General features: G+C 33.6%; 2 protein-coding genes and 1 pseudogene across 2 annotated transcripts; all 3 read left to right on the top strand.

Moving 5' to 3' along the window:
* Positions 1 to 1,973: 1,973 nt before the first annotated feature.
* HVA22A (HVA22 homolog A) lies at positions 1,974 to 7,253 on the top strand. The gene is made up of 5 exons (XM_006827126.4): positions 1,974 to 2,120; positions 2,298 to 2,324; positions 2,865 to 2,987; positions 5,178 to 5,424; positions 6,878 to 7,253. The coding sequence occupies exons 1-5, from the start codon at positions 2,065 to 2,067 to the stop codon at positions 6,941 to 6,943; spliced, it is 519 nt and encodes a 172-aa protein (XP_006827189.1). The 5' UTR covers positions 1,974 to 2,064; the 3' UTR covers positions 6,944 to 7,253.
* Positions 7,254 to 12,572: 5,319 nt separating this feature from the next.
* Positions 12,573 to 17,808, top strand: LOC18422321 (receptor kinase-like protein Xa21). Its single transcript, XM_020667022.2, has 2 exons — positions 12,573 to 15,193; positions 17,238 to 17,808. Exons 1-2 carry the CDS (start codon positions 14,497 to 14,499, stop codon positions 17,618 to 17,620), a joined length of 1,080 nt encoding a protein of 359 aa, XP_020522681.2. The 5' UTR covers positions 12,573 to 14,496; the 3' UTR covers positions 17,621 to 17,808.
* Positions 12,580 to 14,390, top strand: LOC148782637 (uncharacterized; annotated as a pseudogene).
* Positions 17,809 to 23,278: the final 5,470 nt, after the last annotated feature.

Raw genomic sequence — 23,278 nt, 5'->3', positions numbered from 1 at the left:
TATCATTTTTTAAAAAAATTTATGTGATATGCTTATTATAATAATAATAATAATAAAATCTAAAGTGTATTTTGCATGGAAGTATTCTTATCTTTTGTCGCTAAAAGTCTTTTTTACTAAAGGAATCGTTGATTTTGAAGGAGTAACTTTAGAGTTAATTGTTTGCTTGCCTCTTTTCGCGTGCATCTTTCTAATTTATTATCAATTCCAATGCACGCTCCGACAAAGTCGTATTATTTTAGATGGTTTGGATGAGAAAAAGCATGCTTACATAGTCATCACATTAGTGGTTCACCTTAGGCAACACCAAAACTTTCTCAACAAAAAATATTGAAATTTACTCATTTCAAACACAATGTTTAATCAAACTTTTGAAACGGTAGATACTAAGAAAAATAAAAACAAAACTTAGAAAACTATACCATATTTTTGGAAAATTAAAAACCAAAGACAAAAGCTCTTTTAGTGGCTAATTTGTTTCTTCACTCCCTCACGTAAAATCCTATTGTATTTTAGAATCCCAAATTTTAGGAGTATAACCTCTTCAACCTATAGGTTAACCTTAAAGAAAAAAAATGTTTTTTTTTTTTTTTTTTGTAAGAATTTAGATGTAACTTAAAAGATATTGACCAAATATTGAACTGAGACGGTTCAATTTTTCAATAGTAAAATATAATCCTAAATTTATCTAAGACCAAATATTTTTTCAAAGTATTTACTTAGTAACTATTGAGCAGTGTTCGAAACCACAACTCGAGCCAAGTACTAAGTCCATGCTCGAGCTTAGTACTCGGCCTTAGTAGGACTGAGTACTATAGCAACAAAAAATAATACAAATAAAAAATATAAAAATATCTAAAAAAATAAAAATAGTTTTATAGTAAAATTAATTAAAACTCATCTAAATGTGATAAAAAATTAGAGAAAAATGGAGTTTGAAAAAATAAATTTTGTGACCGGAGGTAATTTAGAAATAATCTAAAAAGAATGAAAAATATAATATTTATGGCCGAAACACGTTCTAATCATTGTCAAAATAATAGATAAACATATCACAAATCTTTTATGATTTTTTTAATATTCCCAAGTGGGACACCCCACTCGGGGAAGCTCAAGCACGCCAAGGGGGCCAAGCCTGAGTACTTAGAACTCAGACTGAGTAGTCGAAAACTGCTACAGAGTGAATCGATAAAATTTAAAGTCTAACAACCCCTTCATATGGGTAGTGATTTCATGCAACGGTTGTATAGTAATATGATGCAACAACCTTAAAAAACCATGTTAGGATCATTTTTTTTATCAAAAATTTGAAATATACACTCTTTTCATTCTATTGAACAATCAAAAAAAGAAAAAATTGAAAATACAACCCAGAAAGTTTTTGTTTCGCCCAATTAACATAGGCTGTCTATTTTGGTGAGATGCATAGATATAGGCCCTAGAAAGACTTTTTTTTTTCTTCAAGTTTTTTAGATGACTATATTATCATTAGATGAACAATGTGAAAAAAGAAAAAAATGATTTTGAGTTTGTAAAGGCTAAGATCTTGAAATTCACTAAATGAATGGTCTAGATTTGTTGTTGGTGGGGACTCATTTTGACCATATCAAATCTAACTTTCATTTTTTTGAAATTGATTATAGAGATAAAAAGAGTGTATGTAAAATTTTGAGTCTTACAAATACCACAAATGTGGTTTTCTAAAAGTGTAGTTGCATTATACTATGATATAACCGTTGAATGAAATTACAGCCCCCTCAAAATAGTTCATTTACCAGAGAGATTTGGCGTATAGCATGATCCCGCAGGGGTACCATATATGCGATCCCAAACCAAACTCGAAGGTCACTTCTAGAAACTGGTACTATTCTCGAAGTACACTTACGAAAATTGGTAAATAAGCCGGGGCTAGTTCTGGTAATTTTTTCTCACGACCCTGAAGCCTCTTCTGCTCCTTGGATTTCATGCTTTTGCTGTGAGAATTACTTTTCTTTACCTGCTCTCTGAAGCCCTGTATTTCTTCTCAGGCAAATAAGCATTTGCACTGTTTTCGGCGATTTAATAATGGGACTTGGAGCTTTTTTGAAGGTGGTGGCTCAAAATATTGATGTTCTTGCAGGGTACATTGTCAAACTTTCTTGAAATTAAGTGTGTGAAAATTTTGGGTTTTTTCTCAGATTTAATTTCTGTTTAATGAACTTTATATGAACTGTGATATTGAGTAAAATTAGTAATTTTTAGAGCTTATTTGTGCGATTTTTCTTACTGTTTTATGGTTTGGAATGTTTTGTTTTCAGGCCTATTGTCACTTTAGTGTATCCACTGTAAGTGGTTCCTTTTCCTGCTCATTGAAATTAGAAATCTGCAAATTTTCTGTGTTTTTTCTGTGAACTGGGTTTGTAATTTTATCAGATTCGTGCTTGGGTGCTCTCTCTCTCTATCTTGTTAAAGCTGAGATTTTTTTTTTGGTTGTTTTTCAAGCTAAGATTTTTCTGCATATTTTGTTCTGAACTTTGTTGTAAGCTTAACAGATCAGTGCTGGGGTTCTCTTTCTCTCTCTCTCTCTCTCTCTCTCTCTCTTTCTCTCTCTCTCTCTCTCTCTCTTTCTCTCTCTCTCTCTCTCTCTCTTTCTCTCTCTCTCTCTCTTTCTCTCTCTCTCTCTCTCTCTCTTCCCTAGATGGGTTTTTTGTGCATGCATTTTCCTTCTGGCCGTTTTTTGCATGCATTGTCACTCTTTACCAAGTTCATTGAGGGGCAATCCTATGACCCCGAAATAGCCCAGGTCTCTCTCTCTCTCTCTCTCTCTCGAACTAATTATCAAAGTTAGGTGAAGAAATGAGAACTTGAGTTGGCTCCCGTTGCAGGTATGCATCTGTTAAGGCAATTGAGAGTCCATCTCGTGTGGATGATCAACAATGGCTGACCTATTGGGTTCTGTACTCTATGATCACTCTCTTTGAAATGACTTTCTATAAGGCCATTGCCTGGTAATCTCTCCAAGTACCCACCTAAAATAATTCACTTTTTCTTTTCTTTCTGAGTTATGTTTGCCCTTCTGTTTCTTCATGAATCAGTGAATGTGGTGTGTATTCTTCAACATAATGCAATGGCATATCATTTAAATTATTAGAAATTATTGGTCTTTGAAGCAATGTAGTACCAAGAGATTTTAACATTAAGGAGGTTCATTCCAGTTACATAGAGACCCCCTCAATTTTATGTCAAGGTTTAGGAACTCGCTCTTGGCCAAGACAAGTTGCTTGATGGACTTAAGGTTACAAATGAAAATTAATAATAACAATAAAAAATTGAAAAATAAAATAAATGTAGTAAAAGTAAAATAAAACCAAGGGCAACCCTAAAAGTCCAAATAAGCATAAAAAAGTATGGGAAAAGATAAAAAAAAATTGATATATAGTTAGGGACATTTTTAAAGAATCCATAAAATATGGAATGTATGAAACTAGGGATTATGGCAAAAAATGCTCACTAATATTTGTGAAACACATCCAGACTGTGTACACAAATTTACACAACATTCCCCAATTGTTTTTCACTTGGAGCTACTGTACCTCACCCAAGGGCGAGGCTAAATAACTCAGCTGAGGCCTTGTGGACCTGGCAGAGTCTTGTAACACTGTTTTATATAGATGACGCAAATATCTCATCTGCCTCATTGATGCATGGCCTTTAATAGAGCAGAATGGCGAAATATGATTTGTGTAGCCGACCCCAATTACTTGGGGAAAAGGCTTTAACGATGATGATGATATATCTCATCTCACCAGGATTAGTCAAACAATCTATGAATTTTTCGAAAAGTGTTTTGCATTTTGTTGAATGGTTTGCTGTTGTTCTCTACTTCAAATTATATATCATGTACTGAATCTTACTAGTTCAAGTCAAACTGTTTTGATGACTTTAAACACATGACTGGAGCAACTAAATTAGTTGTTTTGGTCATCTTTTTAATGTTATCATAACGTTTAGTCAAAACCATGTCGAAAGATGCCGTTTCCATGCTGGAAAGCCTTACAATGGCATAAAATTCTATTGTCACCCTTAATTATGAAATTCAAATATGATGCAGATTGAGCAGATCTATGAATAATTAAAATTTTTGAAAATTGATGCTCTACAAGATGTACAATTTTCATGACTGAAAACCTTTTTTTTTTTCTTTCCATATCCATATATTTTGAGGTTGAGATAATCAATTTGAGGGTTTTTTAAACACCGGAACAGCCTTTTGTTATGGTTTTTGAGGTGCGCCTTTAATAGTATGAGGCTGTCACGCTATATAAACTTTTCGCTATATATATATATATATATATATGTGTGTGTGTGTGTGTGTGTGTGTGTGTGTGTGTGTGTGTCATGCATTGAGGGATGCAGTTCCACACAAGCATCCCCTAACTTATCAAACATCCATCTTAAAGATGGATCTGGAAAAATGGTCGCCCCACCAAAACCTAAAATGGACAGTATTAACAATACATAAGAAAAATATTATTTTCCTCTTTAAAATTTTAATTTTTTATATTCATACCATGTAGTATGTATGTATATAGTCTGCCCAAGGGCGATCACTACAGTTTCAGCTCTACTGCTTTGGGGCCTTTAGGGGCAATTTTTGGACTGAATTTGGCACACTTACTCTCTTGGGCTTGGTCAACAACATTATGAAGAATTCTGGAAAATGTGTTTTCTAGGTGAGAATAAAAGAAACAAGGGTGTTGGATCAAGGCCCTATGGGGGATTTGCTTGACCCTAAATCTTATGGGTTGCCCATCATCACCAGATGAACAAATTAAGAACAGAGATTTCATTTTGCCTGTGCTCATTGAATTCAAGAAAGCCACTTTCACTGGACTTTTTTCCGAACTCTTTTTTTTTTCCAATGGGCTTTTTGGCAGGTTCCAAGGGAATGTGTGTGCTGAATTATGGGGCTAAAATTTTTGCTTCTAAGATCTCCAAAAATGGGGGAGGGCATGCTCTGCAGTCTTCTCTTGGGCAGTGTGGGTGTGGGTGTGGGTGTGAGACAAGAAGTGAGGGAGAGAGGTTGAATTGAAATTTTTACTGATTACTGATGCCAAAATTCTCATGATCTACAACTTACTTGGGATCTTGTTTCAAAATGCTTATGTTCTCTCTTTGTTTCCTTCTCTGTTTGTAAGGTTTCCTTTCTGGTCTTATGCAAAGCTGATAGCCATATGCTGGTTGGTCTTACCATACTTCAATGGAGCTGCTTATGTCTATGAACACTACATAAGGCCATGCTTTGTAAACCCCCGTCAAGTTAATATATGGTTCTTTCCGGGTAAGAAGAATGCTCTGAATAATATATCCGATGACGCTCGACTTGCTCTTGAGAAGTATCTTGCTGAAAATGGTCCTGAATCCTTTGAGAAGCTTCTTCGAAAGGTAGGGCCAAAAACATGCTTATATGTATCATGTGTTCATATTGTGTGGTATATGCATGCATATGCTATGCGCACACCTCTCTCTTTCTGTGTGTATGTGTCTCTGTAACATATATTTCTGTAACATATGCACACTTACAGAGGGGTGTGCACATTGACATATACATATCAAAATGTATTGGCTTGCTGTGTATGAAAAATGTTAATCTTGCTTTGCAAGAAAGAGGATGAGTAAATGAATAGTTTAATGAAATACAGTTAACTTTCAAAAGAAATAAAAAAAAGGAAAAAGAAAAGAAAAAAGAGAGTAAATGAAGACTTAAATTTTTGCATAGAGAGATGTACTCTTGTACATACATGTATGGACTTGGATATGTGAGAAAAATAACTATCAGAAGAATACGATGTTTTATCAGTGGGCCTATTGAAGGATATCAATGATTTGTTGGAAATGAAGAAAATTATAGTGATTTGGCAAATTGTGAAAGGCAGACATCTAGAAAAATGATATTCAATCATGGACTATGTGATATCCTTTATGTACAGATAGTGCTTTAAAGATATCTCATTTGTTTTTTCCTTTTTCTTTGAAATCTGAAAATGGCACCCCCTCCTCCCATGGTCTTGCTGTTACACTTGTTTCTATTTACCATATTAGTTTCTTGATCATTTATAGAAAATTCATGAGCACTTCAGTTGTTTTATCCTTTTTCTTTGAAATCTGAAGATGGCACCCCCTCCTCCCATGGTCTTGCAGTTACACCTTATTTCTATTTACCATATTAGTTTCTTGATCATATATAGAAAATTCATGAGCACTTATTGTTCCCCTATGGAATTCCAAATGATATTTCTTGAAGGAATTCACATATATGGTCGAATGAATTCACATATATGGTCTTGCAAGGTTATGAAGAAGACTCAACAATTTTAATATTTTTTAAGCTTTCAATAAAACAGAAAGTGTAACTACTTTTGCGCTGCAAGTAAAACATCAATGAAATTAGAAAATGAAAACACGTTGTGAAACTGCACCACATGTAATAAAAAACAATATTATGTTTGTAGTTTCTGGTTTTTGAGATATCATCCATTATCGTTTTAGCCTTTTTCCAATTAATTGGGTTCCGTCTACATGAATCTTGGTTCTCCATTCTGCTATATTAATGACCATTTTCTCAGTGAGGCCATAAGTCCCATATCTTTTCAGACTACTTCCAACTACTGGTTTTTGAGATAAATGTAATAAAAGTATTTTGTGTGCAATTTTGTTTGGAATTGGGCTGTTTCTAAAAAGTAGGAAAGAATCATGATATGTGAAGACTTCTCTGAACTTCGATCAAGGAGCAAGAGGGGAGAAAGAAAATTAAGAAGCATTTACTTCTTGTGAAAGTAAACCTTACTCATTGACTGCTATAATTAATGTGTTTTCTTCCTTGTGTTCCTTTTTGCAGGCTGAGATGGAAATAAAGCCCAATAGGAGCAGCTTATCAATCTTTGATGAGAACTACAGATACTAACACATGGGGGATCTTAGATATTGACTTCTGTGTCGTCAGTCATGTTGCATAGGTCTCTACATCAGATGCGTTTTTGTGGGTCAGGAAGTGCTTATGTGTCCTTGAAACCTGTGATCCAGTTTCTTGTAAGAAGTTGTATGTTCACTTCTGTTTATATGCTTCACATGATCAAACAATTTCGCTTACTTGGAGTATGTTTCACTTTCGTATACACATATGCTGATGTGGTTCCTGAACATTACCTTATGTATCCATACATCTTGATGCAGGTTTTATAGTAGAGAAACCTTTCTATGGGTCCCTGTAGACATAATTTTTGTCTTGGGGCTGGGACTGACATCTATTTGATTTTTTTTTGGACAACTAACAGCAAGCTAAGAACAACATCTCAGGCTAGCATTAACTATTCTTGTTAGACAATGATTTTAATGTGTGATACTTTTGGCTCCCTATTGGCTGTTTGATCAAGATTTGATGTTGGTCGCATGGATATTTGTCGCCTCCCATGTGGTGCAAGTAATCTGTGTCATTGTTGGCTCACTGCGAGTTGTCTAATCAAGAAAGGATAGGTGTCAATCCAAATTTATGTGTATATGAACAATGGAAGGCTCACCCTTTACATAATTCAAATTTGTGATTTCTTAAAATTGAATAAATAGTGGAGGTAGCAACCTTGATTGAAGAGGTTATATCATTTGGAGTCACGAAATACTCCTGTATAGGGTTACCCAAGGGAGTAAATGGGCATTTTGATCACATGGAAGCACGAAATTCGTTGGTTGAGTAATTTTTAGGCCCGGGCCCATGTCGCAAGGCATTACAAACGGATTTGCTAGACCTAACCCTTGAATCATCCTTGTTCATCAAGGATTGTAACAATGAGACCATTTACTTTTAGTGAAAAAGAGGTCACGATTATTTATAATTATAAAATGTGATAGTTTGGATGTGTCACAAAGTTCGGGAAAATTTCATTTGAACCTTGAGTTTGGTCAATAGAATAGTGATGTCACCTACTTTTACATCTACAGGTCAAGATTAATTTTAATTATTTTGTATTAAAGTTAAATGATCTCATCGTATAACTTTTCAAAAAAGATGTTTTAGAGTTTAAAAAAGGGTTTGAAAAACTATTTTGTACCAAAAGTAAATGGCCTCACTAAAACGGATTGATAAGGAAAGATTTGATCTTGAGAACACAACTGACCAGAATAGCAAACGAGAGTTATATAGAGCCTACAATGTATAAACTGATATTCACCCATTGTGAGGGGCAAAAGTTTCTTCCTTAGTCTCAGCCAAACTCAGTGAAGAGGAACATATATCTGTCTCAGTAAAATTCATTGACCAAACTTGTGTTCTCACTGAATTCACTAGCAAATCAAATGCAACATCTCCAGCTCATCTGTTATAAGCCGCTACTTTGGGGGCTGCATCGATGATAAACTTCATGACCAATCCAATCAGTGTCAAAGAGAAAGAAGGGATACCATGAAAATGGAAGGCAAAAACTAAGGTTTATGAAGCTACTTCCTAAAAAGAAGTTAGAAAGGTAAATGAGAAATATAAGAGCTAACAATCTAAGGATCGGTAGATTAGAGCCCAAAGGACTTTGAAAGACCTACCCAAGTGGGATCATAAGATAGCACCACAAGATGAAAGATTTTCAAATGACTTCTAAGATGCTGCGTCGATTTGTTTTCGGCCATGGTCATAAACAAACTGGTTATGTACCTCTTGAGCAAATTTGAGGGTCCCCAAGAGTACAGAAACTGAGAAAGAGCTATATAAAGAATTTTTTTTTTATTACTATGTATTACTTTTTTTTAACACCTTAAAAAAAAACTAATTTCTAAATTATTTGAAAAAATGGGTAGGGGTCTATTTTTTCCACTGAATTACCCCAAAAAAAAAGAAAAAAAACGATCATCTCCGTCGCGATTATGACTAATAAAATCTTTTCACCGGATGCTATTACTATGTATTTTGTTATCCAAAAGATCTCCAAGAACAACCCCATAGACTGTACTTAATTGCATAAATTTATTTTTTTCAGTTACTACCTAATAGATAAAACTACCGGTATATAGTAACTTCCGATTGAAAGCAATCCCTGACTAAATATTAATATAAAATTTGAATTTTGTTTAGAGGAAGAGAAAAATGTTTCTAGGACTAATTAGAGACTACAAAGGAAGCTTAGCTTATAAATCCACTGTAATGGATTTTGGCGTCTCGCCCTTTCTATCCTCTCGTTAACCTATATATATATATATATATATATATATATAGAGAGGGGAGAAAGAATCTTATCAGTCTACGGGCTGACCGCTATAGTGTCAGTCAAAGGCTCAGATTGAATATGGATCCAATCCAATGGTCACAACTTCATTTCATATTTCAATTTTTATTTATTTTTATACAAATCCAAATCTAGTGAAACTTCGAATGTGTATTCTTCAAAAAGAGAATAATATAATAAAAAATAATTCGTAAAATATAAATAGATCAAAATACCCTCGAAATTTTTTAGGGGTATTTTGATCAATTTATATTTTGCAAATTATTTTTGTTATAGTTTTTTAGGTTTGCCTTGATGAGAAGAATGAAAACCTAAAATTTCAAGTGATTTTGATTTGTAGAAAAAAACTAAAAATTCAAATACAAAATAACGTTGTATCTGTCAGATTAGTCCAGATTGAAGCTGGGCCGTTGGCTAACACTGTAGCTATCAGCCTGTGGGTATATATATATATATATATATATATATATATATATATATATATATATATATATATATATATATATATATATATATATATATATATATATATATATATATTCTCATTCTAGAAATCCTTATATCTTTGTTTGTTTATAGAATAATATTTCAACGTCCATCTTTTTCTAGATATTTTTATCCATGAAGCCGTTGAAATAAAAGCCAAAATAGGAGTTGTCTATTTTCTTTTTATGTACTTGCTCATATGCTTAACCATTAAATAGTTTATTGATTGATAGTGATCCTTGCTCTAAAATTGGTGGATGCACTGCCATAATGTGATATACTTGCACTTGACCTGCATACCCAAAAGAACTACTCAAAGTCAAGTATTGAATGGGTGGTGTGATGTAAAGCTACATGCAACTAATGAAACTTACCTAACTAGTTACTCGGGAAAAGAGCAAAAGGTTAATTGGTTAGCACTTGATAATTTGCAATGCTACGTACCAAGGATAGAGGCCCTCTCTCCATTGAATCACCTAAAAAAACTAACTAGTTACCTACAACTTTCGATTTTTTTGTAAGATTATAAATACGAAAAGAGTAATGATCCTATGAAATCCTCCCACACATCCATGTGTGTAGGACTCCAAAAGATCACCATTAAATTTGACACAGATCTCTAGAAAAATCAAGTCCCACACCCATGTCATAACTTTTCTAAAGATCTGTACCATATTTAATGGCGTTCCTTTGAAGTCCTACACACATAGGTGTGGTAAGATCTCATAGGATGATTACTCATATGAAAAACCCATATGAAAGCTATCCTTAGACTAAATATTTACTAAAAAACGAAGTTTTTGGAAAATCATTAGACTTACTTTAATTTCTTACGAACTTCAAAGCATTGTTCAAAGACAACTGAATCAACTTGTAACCCACCCATTATATCAGATTGATCGCCTTGCCAAGACGATAGTAGTTTAAAAACTCTAACTGAAAAAATAAAAATGAAGTCATAAAAATTTAATTTTTTTACTAAATCAATATAGAAACATTTTTTTAAGGAAAAAGTTTATATAAGATTGCAACCTTAAAATGTAGAATTAAAGATGCACCTAAAAAATCTATTAGAAAAGGTTGTTTTAATGTTGAAAAACCCTCTAATTGATCATCTCGACATCGAGATGTTTAAATATAGAAAAAAAAAAGATTATGAGTCCCAAAAATAGTGCTCTTGCAACACATAATCTAGACCATCTATTTTCAAGATTTTCATATGTTTATAGATCTACTTGATTTTAACTATTTTTGAAGTTTAAAATTTTATAATTAGAGATGAAAATAGATTTTAAGATAATCTTAAGAATTTTTTACATCAAAATTATATGTTATGATAAAATTTAGAGGTGTGCCTTAATTAGATTGTTTAAAATTGCAATCTTATAGAAACCACACCCTTTTTCCCATTTTTTTAAAAAACTTTTAATATTATTTCTACATGCAAATGATTCTTTTCCAAATTCCATCTCTTATATCTTTTCTATAAATAAGAAATGAAGCTTGGCAACTCATGGCAAACTTGGAACCAGACTCTGTGATGATGGTAGTTCGAAGGTAAAGGACAAAGACAGGTAGGTATATGCTTTAATTTACGTGGGTCCTGAAATTAGAGACTTCGAGAAAATTCAGCATATGCAATTTATGTGGGTTCTATATTGACAGATATGGCAAATAGAAATCAAGCTGTATCATGTTTTTGATAACGTAAGAGAAGTCATTTTAGGGACAAAGACAAGTAGAAATATGCATTAATTTACGTGGGTCCTGAATTTAGAGACTTGGAGATAAATCAGTGAATGCATTAATTTATGTGGGTCCTATATTGAGAGATTTGGGAAAAAAAAAAATTTATCTGCTTTAATTTATGTGTATATGCTTCCTTGAGTAAAAACCTTTATCTAGTGCACATTTAGAGTCTATAAATTATAATTAGTTTTATCTAGAATATAATATTTAATCTAAGAGAACTTTTTATTATTTGATATATATTTTGATTTATATATAATAGAATTTAATTATTCAACTATTTTGTGTTTTTTCAGCTGTTTTAGTTATTTCAGACCAAAAAACATGTGTTTCTCAGCAAATTATATTGACTAAAGTGAAGATAATATTACAAAATATAAACTTATATATTTATCCAAAAAGACAAACTTATTTGTAAAAATGTTAATATCTCAGAATGCCTTAGGATCTTGCGAAGGTAACATCCTCAACTTAGCGATAAACCAATAGAAAAAAGTCTCATACATTCTAAAGCAGATCTCAAAATACTAGTAGAATTAAGAAGATCTTTTCGATCCGATTTTTGAGGTGCACCTTATTTCTCCAAACAAAGCTGCAACCTTATATAAACTTTATTCATAAAAGAACACACATATATATATTAAGGAAAAAGGAACTTGACAAAACATTTGCTTACAACTTGAATATTTTTGGAAAACCAATAGATTTGGAAAACACGGCCGATACCAGTTGAAGTGTCCATATCATGAATGGACCCGCAGAAGTAAATGTTAGGATAGACTTGTTTACTTTCCAATTGGTGGATTGTTTCCTTTTCGAGACCATTGTCTAATTAGTTTGCCGATTCATATCCACCCTCATTTTGTCAAAATGAGTGGTGGATGGGCTACCACAATGCGCATGGATCGTGTCACTTGACCTACCTGGTGAGAAAGACAATTCCAAGTCAAGGATTGCCGGGGCTCAATTTTCCAACTCGTCTTCTACTGCCAACTCAGAAAAAGGTTACAGGTACTCCAGTTTCTTTGGGTAACTCCAAATCTTGAAGAAAGTGGAATGCTTATTTAAGCTTACCCACCCATCCATCTTCACAGCAACTATGGAGCTATCTCACCTTCTGCCATTTTTTATGCTCATCTTCATTTCTTTCTTCATGACTCTGCCTATTATGTGTGTATCGCACTTGTCATTACTCAACAACCTCACCGACCAACAAGCTTTGCTCTCCTTCAAAGACCATGTTATCTTTGATCCCTATAATGTCTTGGGTGACTGGAACAACAACATGAACTTCTGCAATTGGACTGGTGTCTCTGCAACAAACGCAGGCATAGAGTAACCTACTTGAACTTAGCAAACACTGGATTGCAAGGCATGCTCACCCCCCACATAGGGAATCTATCATTTTTGCAGGTTCTTAACTTGCTAAACAACAGCTTCCATGGAAGCATACCTCCGCAAATCGGCCACTTGTATCGCTTGCAAGCCCTTGTCATTTCCCAAAACCAATTGGAAGGAAGCATCCCTAAAGAGATGGGACTTCTGCCAAACATAAAGGGTTTGTATCTTGGAGGTAATTCCCTTACGGGCACCATCCCCCCTTCACTTGGAAATCTTTCTACCTTGGAGGGTATCCAACTAGCTACGAATCTTCTATATGGAAACATCCCTATGGAATTGGGTCTTCTACGAGAGCTAAAGCTTTTTGATCTCTGTCATAATTCTCTTACAGGTACCATCCCCCCATCACTCGGAAATATTTCTACCTTGGAGGAAATCTGGTTATATGAAAATCTTATACACGGTAGCATACCTGATGAGATTGGACTTTTAAGTGGTATAACCATCCTAAATTTCCACGCTAACAACTTCACTGGACCTATTCCTTCTTCACTATTCAATATGTCCTCTTTGATATATTTAGTCCTCTATTCGAATGATTTCTCTGGCTCGCTTCCTACAAACATGGGTTCTATGTTGCCTAATCTTGAAGAACTTTACCTTTGGAGCAACCAACTGAGTGGGCAAATCCCATCTTCTTTATATAATGCTTCAAAGCTCACTGTACTTGAGCTACAGAAAAACCAATTCAATGGACCGGTGCCCACATCACTTGGACATCTAACAGCCCTCAAAGTACTCAAACTCAATAGCAACCATTTAGAGAACGGGCCTGTAAGTCCTAACCTCAGTTTCATTGATTCTTTAACCAATTGCACATTCTTGGAATATCTACAACTAGGCGATAATCTATTTGCAGGATTTTTGCCGGACTCCATAGGAAACCTCTCAAACAATCTTAAAACCTTTACCCTTAATGGCTGTCATATCAAGGGAAGCATTCCAGCGAGCATTGGGAACCTCCAAAATTTAACAGGTTTGGATTTAAGTGGCAACTCCATTAGTGGAAGGCTCCCATCAGAGATAAGTAGATTGCATAAGATTGAAGATTTGCTATTGTACGGGAACAAGTTGGAAGGATCCATCCCCACAGAGTTTGGTCAGTTGCAGAGTTTGCTCTACTTGTACCTCAACGATAACATGCTTTCTGGTTCAATGCCTCCTTCCATTAATAACCTCACCAAAATCTGTGACTTAAACCTGGGCAACAACAAATTATCTGGGGAGCTACCTACTGGAATATGGAGCGAAGCATTGCTCGAGGTAGATTTATCCCGAAACTACTTCTCGAGTCTTTTGCCCCAATTGATGGGACATTCAATTATGTTGACCCAAGTTAACTTTTCTGGAGTTAACTTGAAGTACGTGGATATCTCTTCCAATAAATTGTCTGGCGAGATCCCAGAATCATTGTGTTCAGTTCGAAATCTTTTCTTCTTAAACCTTTCTTTCAATGGGTTAGAAGGGCCAATTCCAAGCAAAGGAGTATTTTACAAATATTACAGCTGATTCTTTTAGTGGCAACCCACGACTATGTGGACCCCCAAAGCTAATAGTGTCGGCATGCCCGATCAATACTACAACACCAAGGTCAAGGTCAAGGTCATGGTCATGGATGAAAGCATTGGCATTTGAAATCCCTCTTGCGATCATATGTGCCTTTGTCTTTAGCCTATTATGTGTTTATCTTGTTTTCTTTAGGAGGCACGAGCTGAGTGTTTTAAGTGATGGCGTATCACAAATGAAGGGTCCAGGGTGGATATCTTATTATGAGCTTCGTCGGGCAACCGATAACTTCAACCGGTCAAACTTGCTTGGAGTTGGTAGCTTTGGTTCTGTATACAAAGGATTCCTATCAGATGGTTCACCGGCTGCAATCAAAGTTCTGAATTTGCAAAGAGAAGGTGCCACAAAGAGTTTTCATGCAGAATGCAGAGTGATGCAAAATATACGCCACCGAAACCTGGTAAAGATTATTACCGCATGTTCCAATTTGGACTTCAAAGCTCTAGTTTTGCAATTTATGGCCAATGGCAATCTAGAGAGATGGTTGTACCCTCAAGATGGAGCCCATTGTCGACTGAGTCTTCTCCAAAGATTGGACATTGTGATAGATGTAGCACAGGCCTTGGAATACCTCCATCACAGTTATTCAGTACCAATTATTCATCGCGATTTGAAACCAAGTAACATCCTCCTAAATGAAGACATGACTGCACATGTTGGAGATTTTGGACTCGCAAGGCTGATTGGGGACCAAAACATTGCTAGCCAAACGAGCACCATTGGGACGATTGGGTATATAGCTCCAGGTATGACTGGTGTCCCACATTGATTATTTGGCATTTTATATGTAAGTAGTACATTAACTAATTTCATATTTTCATCTAAGTTATTGCCATATAAAAGTCATAGTAAACCATAGTATTAAAAAGGAAAAATTACGTACATATCCGTTATAGTTTGCGTTATTATAAAATTACCGAGTAGTATATGTAATTACCTATTTGTCCATTTTTTTCATGTCATAACGAAAATTTAAAGAAAAAGACAATTCTACCTTTTTTAGGTTGTTGAACAGCCGAATTCAATGGATTGTCGGTTGTTCAACCACCCAAATCAAGCCAATTTCTGTTCTTCAAGAAGTAAAATTTTTTTTCTCTCTAGTAGGTCCTCTGCATATTCTCACTCTATGGATTTTCCCTTTTTCGGTTATTGAACAACCGAATTCAATAAATTTTCGATTGTTCAACAACCGAAATCAAGCCAATTACAGTTTTTGAAAAACCAAAAATTCAAAATTTTCGGTTGTTGAAGAACCGAAAATTTTAAATTTTCGATTCTTCAATCTCCAAAAATTTTTTCCTCTTGCATAGGCCCTCTAGGTATTCTCTCTCTATCGACTAATCAAATTTTTTTAAATGAAAGTTTTGAAGAACTAAATTCTCCCTCTATACCTTCTTTCACCCACGTTTTACCGGTCTTTTCCATTTAAAGTCTTCCCTATATTTATCCATTCTCTCTCTATACATTACATTGGGTGGGTTTAAACACTTCCATATATTTATCCATTCTCTCTCTATAGATTACGGTGGATTTAAACTCATTTTTATGTTTATCTTTTGAACTGGAAATGGAGAGAGAATGGATAAACATAGGGAAGAGTTTAAACCCTCTAATGTATAGAGAGAGAGAATGGATAAACATAGGAAAGAGTTTAAACTTTAAGCCCACCTAATGTAAGGTATACAGAGAGAATGGATAAACATAAGGAAGAGTTTAAAAGGAAAAGATGGGTAAAGCAGAGATGAAAGAATGGCACAAAGATGTAAGGTATAGAGAGAGAATGGATAAATATATGGAAGAGTTTAAAAGGAAAAGATGAGTAAAGCATGGATGAAAGAATGGCACAAACAGAGAGAGAATTTGGTTGTTCATAAATTGAATTTAAAAAAAAAATATTAGTCTATAGAGAGAGAATAAACTTATGAGAGAGAATAAATTGGTTTTCCAAATTTTGAATTTTCTGTTTTTCAAAAAAAATTGAATTTTGAATTTTCAAAAAAAATTTGAATTTCTAAAATTTTTAATTTTTCGGTTTTTCAAAATCAAAATTGATTTGATTTTGGTTGTCCAACAACCGAAAAAGAATAAAATTGTCTTTCTTAAAAAAAAAAAAATTCTTTATGGCATAAAAAAAACGGACAGATAGGTAATAACGAAAATTATTTGATAATTTTGTAATAAAACAAACTATAACATATATGTACGTAATTTTTCCGATTAAAAATCTATTTCACAAAGATGCACAACCATGTTATTTTAGAAGTTAATAAAAAGTATGTAACAAAGTAATCGTTAATAGTTATATGGACAATGATCATGTGTGCACTTGCGTTCATAGGATGACTACGAAGCGTTGAAGCTTCGAAAGAAATCTGGCTTATGCTTTGAATGGTGGTGCATGCCATAACCAAGTTAACCCACTAGCTCCTTTTCTTTTATTTTATCAATCTTTCTCTCTCTCTCTTTATCTCTCCATATTACCATCCATCTCATTTAGGACTCTCCTTGTCACATATCTGGAAATGATATCAGCCCTTGCTTTCCCTTGAAAGACCCTTAGTACAAGGATGACACATATTTTAACTCACAAAACCCGAATCAAACAATTAAACAATATACAATTTCCATCCAAACCGTTTTACTACAACTCTCTCAGTCACAATGGCCGTATGTTGCACATGATATGCAATAAAATTAGAGAGTTAGAGTTTTGCTTATGTGTTTAACACGATAGGTGTATTGTTCTTCTGAGAATATGTTACTGACTGAGTTTGTTTCAACAACCATTAGAATATGGTACGGGGAGCAATATAACAACCAGTGGAGATGTCTATAGCTTTGGGGTGGTATTATTTGAGATTTTTACAAGGAAGAGGCCCACTGATCCTATGTTCTCTAATGGTTTGAGCTTGTCAAAATGGGTGGATCAAGAACACTCGGATGGAATACTAGAAGTTGTGCATGGGGATCTCTTGTTGGAGAATGATAGCCACAACAATGGTAGCAACTCAAAACTACAGTATTCAAGTTCAACGTTTAAATGCTTGTCATCAGTTATGCAAATAGGTTTGTCATGCACAAAGGAACGACCAAATGAGAGGATCGACATGAGGGATGCAGTCTTAAAATTGAAGGACACAAGATCAGAGTACATGGCAATTGTGCGGGCCTGATTATTGACATATTCAAATTCTTCTTATTCTTTTTACTTGTTTTTGTTTTTTTATTTTTATTTTTAAAGTGGTTGTGCCCTGGGAAGTTTGTGATGCAGGACCATCTATTTATATAGCTTAGCATTTGGTTGAATCCAATTTTAATATTGTAACTTACAGTAATTTGTGAAGCTGAAGTTTTTTCCGAATTGTGAATTGGTCATTCCAATAGATGAAGTATTGGCATTGAAACTATTGGTTAGACACTCAAATAGTGCTGATTAACTACGTAAGCAAAGAAGGATATTGAATACTAGGAAGGAAGAATATCCCCTGCTATTTTTATTTTTTTTTCTGTTGTCTTTTTTCTCTGTTCTCATCGAAAAGTAGGGCCCAAATCCCCACCGACATACCCTTTTTAAGTTACCTAAAAAAACTTATTTGAATTTTTTAAGCTATCCTTATGCCACTTCAAACCCCCATTTCCTACACGGTCAAACAAGATTGAAATTAATTGAGAACTTGGTTTCTAATGAGGCGCCTCTTAAAAATCTATTTTTGAGATGGATTTTCGGACTTAATTTTTGAGGATATGTAATCTCTAATATGGAGAGCATGAAAAAATAAATAAATTTTAAAATTAATGATAATAATTCTACTAAAAAAACATTTGGAACTAACTATTTGCATCTATCTTTAAGATAGATGCTTTATATCTGTGAACTGCATATGTAGAAATATGATCCCGACCACATGAAATAATTTTCCATTAAATAATATTTAAATGGTTTAAAGAGGGCTCTTCTCTCTCACAACGATACTCTCTCAGTTATCTCTTTACGGGCTTTCTTGGAAGCTACAGGGAGCATCAAGGGAAGAGAAGAGATCAATGAACTCTCGTCTTTTTGAGGAGACACACTCTCTCTCTCTCCCTTAACGGCCTCTCTCTTGGGTCAGGAGGGGGAAACGTTAGAGAGAAGAAGGAGACGTATCATGTGAAACATGCCTCGTGTATCGAGCGCAATAACGATAGTTACAGTCCAAAATTGTTTTACAAAGGTAATTATTTAGATATTCTTATGTGGGTTTAAATTGGTACAAAAAATTTTTCTGGACCTCTTTTATCATATCCTTAAACCTCCCAAGCCACATCTAATTCTCCACAGTATTTATATAGCTTTTTAGGTTTTTTAAAAAAGAGAAAAGTTTATATAATGTTGTAACCTTAAAATGTAGAATCACAAATGCACTTGAAAAATCTAGCGAAAATATTATTTTAATATTGAAAAAACACTCTAATCGATCATATCGACATTAAGATGTACGAATATAAAAAAAAAAAAAAAACAATTGAGTTCCCGAAATAGTGCATCTTGCAACACATTATCTAGACCGTCCATTTTCAAGATTTTCATATATTCATAGATCTACTTAATTTTAACTATTTTTGGAATTTAAAATTTTCTAATTAGGTATGAAAATAGATTTTAAGATAATACTAAGAATTGTTTACAACAAAATGACATGTTATGATCAAATTTTAAGGTGCGCCTTAATTGGATTGTCCAAGGTTGCAACCTTATAGAAACCGCACCTTTTAAAAAAATAATGGTATTGCATTTTAATTTTTAATTACTCTATTAAAATTAGAAATATTGAGTACATGTCTCACGTCGCAGTGTTTGTTATCTTTTACTTCCATTTTATGGTCAAAATAAAATTTAAAATGCAACTCATTACAATAAAGTAAATCTCCATAACTCAAATTTTTATAGTGAAAAAATAGAATCCTACAATAATTTTGGAACTTTTGAGTTAATAGAGAGAAAAAAGCCATGACCCTTGCAATAAGCTATTGTGTTTTTATTAAATCAAAACGGCAATTAAATTAAATCAAAATGGCAATTAATGAAAAAACTATGATCCTCCATTTTTTTTTTCTCACTATACATGCTTTCATTTTTTTGATCTTTTTTTTTTTGCCAAAGTATTTTTTGAAACAATTTATTCATTTTCAATGTCCCATGCAAATAGTGCTATTCAACACCCAAAAAAATTATTCGTTTTATGGAATAGTGGTCAATGTCCCAAGTAAAGTCGTTTCATGAGGTAGAGTGAAGCAATAGTGCTATTCAACACCCCAAATTTATTCATTTCATGCAATAATGCTTAAATGTTCCAAACTTTATTTGTTTCATGCCAATTGCTGAAAGCCCCCAAAGACCTGTCCCCCAACGGGGATTTAAAGACGAAACAGTACAGTTGCATGTAATACTACACAGTGCACCTATTTACCAAAATCATTTATGCAGTTGCTAACAAGTAAAAATAAAAAAAAATCCTCTAAACCTTGCATGCAATAGTGCACGTACACATATGTATCAAAATCGGTTCATGCAGTTGTTAGGAAGAAAAAAAAAAAAAAAAAAAAAAGATCCTATAATGGAGATTTTCTGAAGCCAATGGCTTTATACAAAGCTTAAGCATACGACCTGCAGTGTACACATTAACCATGTATATAAGTTGCTGAGCTATGTTTACGTAAGATTGGGAGGAACATATGGGATGATGTAGTGATCGTATAACTTTCAAAAAAGGTGAGGTGGGTTGCCCCTATTTTTTTTAAAGAATTTAAAAAATTAACTTCTAAAAGAAAGAATTCAAAAACTCCAAATGACATGACGCGGCCTTTTTAAATTAGTAACAGCCGACCAGTGGTTTTAGAGAGTTAGTCGGTTCAAGGGGAAGTCGGCCAGTTCCCGATAAATGACAAGAATAAGATCGGCTACAACAATTTTCAATCCAAATCAGACGATTCTATTTCGGGTCGACGATTTTTTAAACCTGGCTAATAAGCAAAAGAACTCATGACCCTAAAGTGGATGCCAGTTGAAATATTTGTCTTATTCATAAATCCATTACAAAAAAAGTCAAGAGTAAGAGTTATTTGCTTCCCTATTATAGACCCGCTCGTACACTTGACGATTAAATAATTTGTCGATTCTTAGACACCCTTATTCTAAAAATGGTAGATGTGCTGCCATAATGTGTGTGGTATACTTTCACTTGACCTGTATACCCAAAAATATGTGTGGTATACTTTCAGTTAGACCTGCATACCCGAAAGAACGATTCAAAGTCAAGTATTGAATGGGTGATGTGAGATAAAACTACATGCAAATAATGAAGCTTGACTAACTAGTATCTTACAGCTTGGGACTTTTTTTGAAAATTTATATATTGGAAAAACCCATATGAAAGCTATCCTTGACTAAATATTTACTAACGAATTAATATATTGGAAAATAATTAGACTTCTTTAATTTCCTACAAACTACAAAGCAATGCTAAGAGACTCAGCGGAATCAACTTGGAATCCATAGATTAACTCAGATTGATCGCCTTGGCAAGCCAATATAGTTTACAAAATCTGTTAATTAAAAAATAAAAAATGAATTCAAAAAGAAAATTTCGTTACTAAATCAATATAGAAACATTTTCCTATTTAATTTTAATGGCGACTTATCATTATTTGCTCTATAGTCATATTATGCCCCTTTTTTGTAACTTTCTATATTATTTCTACCTGTAAATAATTCTCTTCCAAATTCCATCTCTTATATATTTTCAATCATTTGCAAACTTTTATTGCTATTTTTGTGGTTTCGTTTGGTTTTACTTTTCTTTTTTTTTTAACAATTTTTAAGATTTTTATTTTCTAAAATTTAGAGCCTTTATACTAAATGTACACATGAGTCCAATTGGACTCACCAGAGTAACCTTGCTTGGGCAGCGTCGAGTCCGAGGCCCGGCCAAGTTTCATAAAACGCCAGAAAGGTATCTTAGTAATGATAGGAAATGAAGCTTGGAAATTCATTACAAACTTAGAACCGGATTGTTTTGATGATGGTAGTGATCCTATGATGTAAGCAGTTAAGGGGCATTTAGGTACGTGGAAATCTATTATGTGACAATAAATTACAAGGAAATATGATATTTACATTGTTAGGATACAATTTAATAATAAAGAAATAGAAAGAGATTATCGAGATTACTTGACGTTTCCCTAAAATCACACAGTGAAAGGTGAAAAATCTATTAGGAGGTTGACGGGTAATCTTTGAAAATCTTTCGACTGCATCTCTCTGCCTCATCCCTGCTTAAAAAAATATTTCCCTCTCTCAAGTATACGTTGTATTGTATAATTATTAAGATAAGTAGAAAGTGAAAGTAGGGAATATGAAAAGGAGAATCTAAATTGATTTGAACAGATCAACAAGTGTACGAGGACAATTTTCTACTGCAATCATAATAAAAAATTTCTACATCCCTCTCTTCCCAATTTGGTTGTAACCCTCCTTTGACTCTCATATAAAAACAAAATTTTTTAATAATGGGTAAGTGAAAGTAAGGAAAATTTAAATTGATTTGAACCGTTGTAGAACTTGATGAGGGACAATTTTTTATTGCAATCATAATAAAAGAATTTCTACATCCTTCTATTAGCTATCGTATAAAAATAAAAATAATAATTGTTAATTGATGAAAAATTACACAACACAATTATAATAAATTAATTCACACAATATAATCCTCGTAAGAGATTAATAAAAGCTCAATTGAAATAAGATACCTCTTTATTCTCCTCCAATGCTTCAAAATTTTCTACTGCAATTACCAAACCTTTTATTTTACTAATAAAATTTCTTCCCATTTTTTAACTTGTACCATAAAGATTTTGATTTTGATATCATAAATTTATTGCTTATTTGAAATTGTATATAGAGAGATATTTGAAAGACTTCTATAATAAATAAATAAAAATAAGACTTATCGCAATAAAATCATGTTATTCCAATCATATTATTCCAATGACTTTTCATGTTGAAACCAAAGTCTAATCATGTTAGCCAAACATAGTCATAGTTTTCATATTTGGATGGTAATGCATTTCTCATATTTCTTCCATACGTAGCCAAACAGTAGCAATGTATTTCCCAAGTTGCATCTAAATACTACCGAAACAGTGACAATCTATTTGCAGGTAATGTATTACACAGTAATGTATTACGCATATAATATATTTCACAACAATATATTTCCAGGTATCGAAACGGCTCCTAAGCAAACTTTCTTGCTTATTTGGAAAGGTGAGAAGTCATCCGAGGAATAAAGAAAAATAGGTATATGCAGTGTTTAAAAAAACGTCGAGTCAAACCGGACTAACCCGGTTCGACTCGGGAATCGGCGCTGGACGTGTCGATTCCAGCAAATTACACGGAATCGCCCGGTTCTAGAGAGAACCGGGCGATTCTGTACAGTGACTCGCCGATTCACTGTATGGAATCGGCAAGTCAAGAACATGGGCTGCATAGTATTCTTCACGGTATTCTTCAAAATTTATAATTTTTTGATCATTTTTCTTGTTTTTTTTACCATGTGATCGAATATTTAGGGTTTATGCAGCTTTTTTTATCCTTTTCATAGATTAAATGGTGGAAAAATTTCATGTTTTTGGATCATAAAAGTTGCGGTTTTAGGGTTTCCACCTTTCCTTTTGTTTCATGCCAAATAGGGCATGAATCTGTGAAACTTTTTAGGCATTTTGATCGTAAATGTGTTCATCAAAAAATTATGTTACGAATTTGTGATAATCTTTGAGAAAAACAGAGTAATTTG

This window comes from Amborella trichopoda, chromosome 4 (assembly GCF_054954075.1).
Source record: "Amborella trichopoda isolate Santa Cruz 75 chromosome 4, AtrichopodaSantaCruz75HAP2 v2.0, whole genome shotgun sequence".
Lineage (NCBI taxonomy): Eukaryota > Viridiplantae > Streptophyta > Magnoliopsida > Amborellales > Amborellaceae > Amborella > Amborella trichopoda.
This window is presented reverse-complemented; position numbering and strand designations above follow the sequence as displayed.

Bases quoted from the DNA above. Each gene is read 5' to 3' on its own strand.
- HVA22A (XM_006827126.4), top strand. From the start codon at position 2,065: ATGGGACTTGGAGCTTTTTTGAAGGTGGTGGCTCAAAATATTGATGTT. The intron at 2,121-2,297 runs GTACATTGTCAA...TTTTGTTTTCAG, and splicing joins AATATTGATGTTCTTGCAGG to GCCTATTGTCACTTTAGTGT. The intron at 5,425-6,877 runs GTAGGGCCAAAA...TCCTTTTTGCAG, and splicing joins TTGAGAAGCTTCTTCGAAAG to GCTGAGATGGAAATAAAGCC.
- LOC18422321 (XM_020667022.2), top strand. From the start codon at position 14,497: ATGAAAGCATTGGCATTTGAAATCCCTCTTGCGATCATATGTGCCTTT. The intron at 15,194-17,237 runs GTATGACTGGTG...AACAACCATTAG, and splicing joins GATTGGGTATATAGCTCCAG to AATATGGTACGGGGAGCAAT.